This window comes from Monodelphis domestica, chromosome 7 (assembly GCF_027887165.1).
Source record: "Monodelphis domestica isolate mMonDom1 chromosome 7, mMonDom1.pri, whole genome shotgun sequence".
Classification (NCBI taxonomy): Eukaryota; Metazoa; Chordata; class Mammalia; order Didelphimorphia; family Didelphidae; genus Monodelphis; species Monodelphis domestica.
This window is the reverse complement of record NC_077233.1, coordinates 226,544,269-226,553,180: the sequence shown is the minus strand read 5'-3', so window position 1 is coordinate 226,553,180 and position 8,912 is coordinate 226,544,269. Positions and strand designations below refer to the sequence as shown.

The 8,912-nt window shown below is 39.4% G+C and overlaps 1 protein-coding gene across 5 annotated transcripts in view; it reads right to left on the bottom strand.

Annotated features, from left to right (window-relative positions):
* Positions 1–1,196: 1,196 nt before the first annotated feature.
* Positions 1,197–8,912, bottom strand: part of TMEM130 (transmembrane protein 130) — a 43,256-nt gene continuing 35,540 nt past the window's right edge. For 4 of the 5 annotated variants that reach the window (XM_007498277.3, XM_056806507.1, XM_007498278.3 and 1 more), the window contains exons 4-5: positions 5,494–5,606; positions 1,197–2,504 (exon numbers count right to left, since the gene is read on the bottom strand). In XM_007498277.3, coding sequence (XP_007498339.2) covers positions 2,316–2,504; positions 5,494–5,606 — 302 coding nt within the window. In that variant the 3' untranslated portion in view covers positions 1,197–2,315. The remainder of the gene's footprint in view (positions 2,505–5,493; positions 5,607–8,912) is intronic. The other variant, XM_007498279.3, reaches the window with a different exon arrangement.

Here is an 8,912-nt window from a genome sequence, read left to right as displayed (position 1 = left end):
GAATAATAATAATAATAATAATAATGAAAATAATAGCTAGTGTTTGTATAATACTTTAAGGTTTTCAAAGTGTTTTATAAAGAAGAAAGGAGGCAAGTGTTTATTCAACATCTTCTCTGTGCCAGACACTGTACTAGGAGCTTTATAAATATTATCTCAGTTGATCCTCACAAGAACCCTGGGAGGAAGGTACTATTATTATCCCATTTTTCAGATAAGGAAACTGAGACAGACAGTGATCAAGTGATTTTCCCAGAGTCATATAATTAGTAAGTCTCTAAGGCTAGATTTGAACTTCAGTCTTCTTGACTTCAGGTTCCAGTGCTCTATCCATTGTGTCACCAATATTTTTTGCCAAAGCATTCAGCAGAATCATGTTTCAAAAACCTGATTCAAAACCTTTAAGGTACAATGAATGAATGTAGAGGTAAAGTGTGGGATTGGAAAAAAAAAAGCATGTTTTATACACCTGGCTATCCTCAGAGCATATAAGCTTTATTTTGGCAGTAGAACCAGTATTTCTTGAAAATGAACTGCATGACAGCATTAACACCATTTTGCCAACATCTGGTAGGATGCAATTACAGCAGCAATATCTCCCGGTAATGGCTCCCAGTCCCCAGTCTCATTCCCACAACATTTGGCTTGCTTGGCTGCTCTGGTGACTTATCTACTTCTCCTATGATCACAGGCAGCACTTAATTGCTTTCTCTTCTTGCATCAACTAGCTTTGAATCAGTGGATGCATGGCCCTGCTGTACATTCCTTTTCCAGGTCACTGACCTGCAAAGGGAAGAGAACAAGGTCTCCCACTGACATGTTTTATTCCACTAGTCTCAGGGTTCTATCCTGAACCTTTGTCCGGATTTTTCAAAGCCCTCCTTTACATGTCCTCGGTTCTGAGCCACTGAGACAAACATCAGAAGTGTAGATTCTTCTGTCAGGGGGTCATTTCCATCTAGGACTTGGCTTTTGCTGCATTGAAGGGCATTTTGCCCAGAATATATTCAAGATGGCCAGAGTGACAGTAGAAGAGCAAAGCAGTTCAAACAGCCCTAAATCTCCACTGCCAGGGACCCATGACCTAGGCTTTGGCTTTCACATTTTCTGGGAAACAGCATCTTGTGCTGAAGGAAACCCCTATGGGTGGGAGAGCTTCAAGTCAAAAGGGTATCAAATGCATTGGCTGTTATTAATTTTCTCTTTCTTTCCTCTTTCTTTCTTTCTTTCTTTCTTAAAATCTTGCCTTCCATCTTAGAATCAATACTGTACTTTGGTTCTAAGGCAGAAGAATGGTAAGGACTAGGCAATGGAGTTTAAATGGCCAGGACCACACAGCTAGGGAGTGTCTGAGGTCAAATTTGAACCCAGGACCTTCTATCTCTAAGTCTGGCTCTCAAATCCACTGAGCCACCCAGCTGCCCCTACTAATTCTTTCTGAACAATGCAGGTGGATATCCCTGACAGTGCAGGGAAATTTTCTGGGAATAGAGTAGCTCAAAGCAGCTTGATGCAAGGCAAGGACTGGGAGCATTGAGAAGTCAGGTGGGTGTAGCCTGTTGATGCTATGGCAAAACATAGCATCTGACTTCTTTCCATCTTATTTCTAATAAGAGGCAGGGTTAAAATAGCCACTATTATGCCCTGTAAGCAAACTACATGAGAAGCAGCATTTCTTGATGGTTAGAGAGCTCCCCTTGTCACTAAGAAGACCCAGGGTCGAGTCACCATTTCTGACATGATCCTGGGCAAGTCACTTTAACCTTTCATTGTTCCAGGCAGTTCTCTAAGATTTACAAATTACAGAGAAAATACAAACTGAATTGGTCAATGTAGTTTTCTCTTTCTCCTGGGAATTTGTTGTACCAGTAAAGCCCGGGGTCCATACTTCCCCCCTAAACCAACAATATATGAACTGCCAGAGGGGGAACATATGAAAAGGAGGATTGCTTTTAAAAATGAGACTTATTCCTCACATTTTTTAAAAAATAGTCAGTAATCGATGGGTGAATTCCAAATGCATTAGACAGATAAATATGTGCACCTAGAGAACCCCAGGGACAAAAGACCCAGCTTGAAATGTAGCTGTGCCATGCTCATCGGAGTGAATATCGAAAATTCAAGACAATCAGATAAGTTTTCAGCTCCCCCTGCACAGGATAATAAGGATAGCTCTATGTCACTGGACTGGATCAAGTTTTCATATTTCAAACTGCTTTGTAAAAATAAACCATGCCAGCAGATGCTCTGGATTCTTTCCAAGGCTTGAAGTCAGTAGACACCTAAAACTTAAATAAGCCAGCTAGGTTCATTGTTCACACTGAGTAACTTTTAACCGGCTTATAGAAAGGATGCAGCAACTCAAGAGACTCTCTGATGGTCTTCCAATCATGTGAAGGTGGTTGAAGGGAGTAATGAATGCAGCACAGCTTCATACAGCATTTCTTGGACTCAGAACCAGCCAGGCTCTTGTCAGACATGGGAGAAAAGTCGAAATCAGCCACCTGAGTGAACACAACCCCCGAAAAAAATCAGTTTAAAGCCCCCTCCCCCACAGTATCCTCCTCTCTCCCCTCCTCCTCCCATACCCTGCAGATTGACAGTTGGGTTTGGCTGGATCCACTGTGTTCATTTGTGATTTAGCCAATCAAGAGATAAAGAACATCTAGATGGATCTCTGACACTGGTTAGGAACAGAAAACATAACCAAATCCCAGTTACCCAAGGATGAAATTATGTAAGCCTCATTCATGGTCTCATAGCATAAAATCACAGAATGTCAGAGTTGGAAGGGATTTCAGAGGCTGCAACCCTGATCAGGAATACTCTACAGCATTCCTGAAAAGTTGTCATCCAACTTCTATTCAAACATTTATTAAACATCTACCCAGGTCTGGGTATACACAGGCAAACACAAAACAGACTCCATCTGTGGGGAATTTATATTCTACTGAAATATCTCTAGTAATGGAGAACATACCATCTCTAAAGCAAAAGTTCTTTAACATAAGGCCTGTGAACTTCTTTGTTTGTTTTTATTTTTACAAATATTTGTCAATGTCATTGGTTTCATCTGTAGTTTCGTGTATTTTATTTTATGCGTTTATAAACATTATTGTGAGGAGTCCATAGGCTTTACCAGACTGCCAAGGGGGTCCATAAAAAAAAACCTAAGAAACCCAATTTAGAAGCAACTTGTTCTACTTTTGAACACTTCTAATTATTAGAAAGATTTTTTCCTTATGGCAAGCCCAAATCTGTCTATAAGTAACTTATATTAGCCCTCTAGGAAAAAGCAGAATAATTCTAATCCCTCTTCTAAGGGGAATCAAATATTTGAAGACTACTTTCTTTCCCTTTTGCCCTTTTGCCCTAAGTCTTCTCTTCTCCAGGTCAAACATTGCCATTCCATTTAACAGATCCTTGGATAGAATGGCTTTAAGCCCCCTCATAATCATGGTTGCCTTCCTTTAATCATACTCTAACTGTTATTTATTATTCTCCTATAATATGGAATCTATAAATGAACTCCAGAAATAGTTTGGCCAGAAGAGTAAAATGATTTGTGACACAAATCATTTTCTTTTGTTACTTCTATTTAGCTGCCTCTTTTTTTTTTTACCCTTCTTTTCTACATCAGACAAGAAAAGAAGAAGGAAAGGAAAAAGGATTCTGTTTAGTTGCTAACAGCTCTCACCAGATACTTAGAATTGTCCAAAGTGAGGACTTAGGTTTGCAAATTTCATTTATTCATATTAAATAAGTGAATTTATTTTCTCTAAAATAAATAATACTTCCCCACACAAACACAAAATTATCTACAAATATTGGTAAGCTCTCCTCTTTGATTAAAATTCTGAGAAAGGAAGTTTTCTTGTATGTTTTTCAATAAGACCTGTGATTATGATGACATAGAGCAGCACTATCAAACTCAGATTGAAATACACAATCTCTGTGGGCTGCATAGTGACTTAGAAAATTATATATGTTTATATTTTTTTATTAATACACAATACATTAAGATCAAATAGGAACTCTATTTTAATCTGGTTCTAATCATAGTGTTGTAGCCCATGATTTGGCCCTTCCGGTCAAACTCTAAACTATTCCAAAGGAAACGCTAAAGAACTCTAAGGAAGTTCCTAGCAATGCAAGTTGGTACCTGTTTTACAACTTCTAATCTTAGAGAGGAATATGGAGCATTAAGAAGTTAAGTGATCTGACCAAGGACACTTAATCAGTATGTGTCAGAAGTAGGATTTAAACCCTCCTCTCTCTCTCTCTGTCTCTCTGTCTGTCTGTCTGTCTGTCTGTCTGTCTCTCTCTCTCTCTCTCTCTCTCTCTCTCTCTCTCTCTCTCTCTCTCTCTGTCTCCCCTCCCCCTTAACATGGGAGTTAGGACTTTAAAAAAGAATCTTTGAAATATACAGGTGTTTCTAGGGACAAATCACACATATGGAACACAACTAATAACTGTCCTCCCTGTCTGTCTTTTATTTCTCTACTTCAACAGGTAATGAATGAAGTTCCTACGAATTACCTCCAGACTTGCAGACTCATGTTAATCATGTCTGGCGAATTGGTTCTTTTTTTTCTTTATTTTTAATTTTTATTTTCTATGAATAGTAATAACTCTATGACAGAAGTACAAGGACTAGGTAAAAGGTACTTAACTTGTCCAGGGTCACAGAGCTAAGTGTCTGAGATCAGATCTGAACCCAGGTCCTCCTAACTCCAGGCATCATGCTCCATCCACTATGCTACCTAGACACTCCTAGGGATTAGATCTAAATTCTATCAGGAAGTTCAAAGGCTTGGGTTGGCATCAAGACCTTTCTTACTGCTGTTAGTTTTTGTCTGTTGTAAGATCCGTAGGCTGCCTTTCTGATTCCTACAGCCTAGACTGTTTCCTTGAATTCTAAACCAATTACTTCCCCTAATATCTGATATCCACCTAATCCTGTTAGCCTTGCCTAGTGATCTAGACCTAGTATTTCCGACGCCTGGTATTGACAAATGCTCTGACTTAAGTTAGACAATATGGTCCTAAAGATCCATGCCCTTGCTCTGATCTCCAGTGCTTGAGTATATTTTGTCAGCTTCAGATACCCAGGCTCCTGTTCAATCAATCACTACTTGGCCACTTGGCCACTTCTTGGCCCCTTCGCAGATCTGACACTCCTATGTATCCTAGGTTCCTTTCTTTTGACCTTCACTTTTGATCTTGTGCTTATAACCTGCTGCCACCTCTAAAATTATCATGGACAGACCATGGTAACTGCAGGGAAACTTCACTAAATTAAAAGTACAAAGTTTGTCTTTAATTATCCCAAACCCCAAGAACCTTCCAGGCTACTACCTTATTCAAGTCTGGACTACAACTAGCAAAACTTTCTCCCTTTACATTAATTTACCTTGGCTACTGTCCTAGAAGACCACCGGTCTCCCCTCTGCCCTACCCTCAAGGAAACCCTCTAAAAAGATCATCCAATACCTCTACCAGGTCCTTCTGCTGGGAACTATTCCTGTAGGTCACATATATGATGAAACTCAGCATCCCTGAGATGAGAAAGACACAGGGCAAAGCAAAGAGAGCTGGGTGGATGCCTGGGAAAGATAACAGAACAAATTTGTTGATTCTGAGGTTCAGCCATTGACTTCCAAACAGTTCTGAAGGTGAGAAAGAAACAGTAAACTTACTTTCTAGCTTGTTTATGTGCTAAACGCAAATCAGTATTTTTATTTTCATTTATTTTCATTTCATGTAACATCAATAAATAAACCTCTGGATTTAATAGATTACCTGGGGAGAGAAGTGATTACTCACTTCAGTAAAAAAAAAAATCACACTGGAATTCATAAGCTCATCTATTAAAGAGATATGAACCCACCTCTACTGTAACACCAATAAATGAAAATCCAGTTTTAATAAAAGATTATGGAGGGATGATTATTCACTTCAATAAAGAATTCACAGTGGAGTTCATAAGCTCATCTATTAAAGAGATTTGCTTTACAATAGTTCTTTACATCAGGAACTTGAACCAAACCAAGGGCTGGAATTAGCTAAACCAAATTAAATACACACATTTTATAAAATGACTAAATCTAACCTTTGTTTACTTTTATTTTATTTTGAGGCTGGGTTTCCTATCTCAGGCAGACTGGAAGTACAGTGGCCACTCACAGTTTAACCACTAAGTGACACGAAATCTTTAATCCTTCCTTCTTTCCTTCCTTCCTTCCTTCCTTCCTTCCTTTCATTCTTTCTTTTTTCTTTCTCTCTCTTCTTTTCTTTCTCTCTCTCTCTCACTCTCTCTTCCCCTCTCTCCCTCCCTCCTTTCCTTCCTAACATCCTTCCTTCCTTCCTTCCTTCCTTCCTTCCTTCCTTCCTTCCTTCCTTCCTTCCTTCCTTCCTTCCTATGTGTCTTAAGATTAATGCTCCAACCATTCTGGAGGGCAATTTGGAACTATGCCCAAAGGGTGACAAAAGAATATCTACCCTTTGATCCAGCCATAGCACTGCTGGGTCTGTACCCCAAAGAGATAATGGACAAAAAGACTTGTATAAAAATATTCATAGCTGCGCTCTTTGTGGTGGCCAAAAACTGGAAAGCAAGGGGATGCCCATCAATTGGGGAATGGCTGAGCAAGTTGTGGTATATGTCGGTGATGGAATACTATTGTGCTAAAAGGAATAATAAATTGGAGGAATTCCATGGAGACTGGAACAACCTCCAGGAAGTGATGCAGAGCGAGAGGAGCAGAACCAGGAGAACATTGTAGACAGAGACTAATACACTGTGGTACAATCGAATGTAATGGACTTCTCCATTGGTGGTGGTGTAATGGCCCAGAACAATCTGCAGGGATCTAGGAGAAAAAACACTATGCATAAGCAAAGGATAAACTATGGGAGTGGAAACACCGAGGAAAAGCAACTGCCTGACTACAGCGGTTGAGGGGACATGACAGAGGAGAGACTCTAAATGAAACTCTAATGCAAATATTGACAACACAGAAATGGGTTCGAATCAAGAACACATGTGACACCCAGTGGAATCATGCTTCGGCTATGGGGGGGTGGAGGGGAGGAAAAGAAAATGATCTTTGTCTTTAATGAATAATGCTCGGAAATAATCAAATAAAATATTATTTAAAAAAAAGATTAATGCTAAGTATCAATCAATTCTAAGGCAGAAGAGCAACAAGAGCTAGGCAATTGGGGTTCAGGGTCATATAACTAGGAAATGTCTCAGGCCATATTTGAACCCAGATTCTCCCCACTCTAGGCCTAGTGCTCTATCCACTTAGCTATCTAGCCTCAACCTCCATTTTTTTCCGACTTGGGACAGTCTGTCCCTTCTTTAACAGCCTGGTGATCCCCTGCTCTAGTGGTATTGGTACAGACTAAGTGCTTAGGCTACTGCAATTTAGAATTTCTAAGCCCAAGCAATCCCCATATCAGTGATTATAGGCATATATCACCCTGTCTAGGCTGTTTATTTTTTCTTTTTTTTTAAGGAGTATGCTATAATACAGTTTGAACAAAAAATGTTTCCTACATCCACTGACCTAGAACAAATTAAAGTATCAACACATTCTATAAAACAAACCTGAACCAAACTAATATTTTTCTTGGCTCAAATTCAAGACTTACACCCCATTTTTCAGGAATATAACTACTGTATTATCTGGCAAGGTGATGTATACTGGTATAATTATACAAAGTTGGCTCAGGTGCTTAAAGAATACATCTCAGTTTCTTAGGTTACTTCTCTCTTGGGTACATGCCTTAGTATACAGCCCAATAAGGAAAATCCAGCCATGTGTGGTAAGATTTAATAACTCAAATTCTACATTAATTCAGTGAGTTATTCAGAACAGTTTAAAAGGCCCAAAGGGGATAACACTCTGGGTCCTGGGAATGAATTATCTGGACCAGGTTTCTCAGTTATTACAAGTTTACCAGATGCTTTCTTTATCTTTGTCTGGAAAGCCCTGCCTGATATAAGATGCTACAAGAATGCATCATAAGATGGGGAAGAAAAGCAATTTGCTATGGCAGGTATATGATTTAAGGGTGTGCTAAAGCTAGCTGATGGGGCAGTTAAGTGGGGCAATGGACAGAGCACTGGGCCTGGAGTCAGGAAAATTCAACCTCTTGAATTCAAATCCAGCCTCAGATACTTACTAGCTGGGAGACCCTGGGCAAGTCTCTTAATCCTGTCTCCCTTCCTCATATGTAAAATGAGCTGGAGATGTAAATGGCAAACCAGTTCCAGAATATTTGCCAAGAAAATCCTAAATAAAGTCATGAAGAGTCAACATGATTGAAACAACTCAACAACAATGGAGCTAGCTGATACCTGACAGATGGTTATTAAAATTTCAGTGGAGGCAGTTTCACCTCAGAAATCAGCAGGCATTACAAATAAAGACTTGATTTCTTGTTTTGTTGATTTCTTAGACTTAAGAAAGTGATGGAGAAAATATTAATAATGCAGATTAAATGCGAAAGTGTGTCTAGCATTTTTTACCGACATACCCCCTGATGTAGTTGACTTTGACTGATCGTGCTGAGAGAATAGGAAATTCAGGTTTATCAGAGGAGGACTTTGGGACACTGGGACCCTTAATAATCCCAGTCTCATAGATCAGAAGCGGTCCCAATTTAAGAAGGAACCTTTCAGGAAGAAGAGAGAGGAGACCATCTGATTTACAGTAGACACTGATGTGCAAGTAAGCACACAGGCTCGATTACAGGACAATAGATACATATAGGACAAATACAGGACAATTTAGAGTTGGAGAGGGTCTTGTAAAACACTTAGACCACAGTTCCCCAAACTAATTTGGCCATTGAATATTTTTGGGGTGGATAATATAATGGATAATAAATATTGATACTAG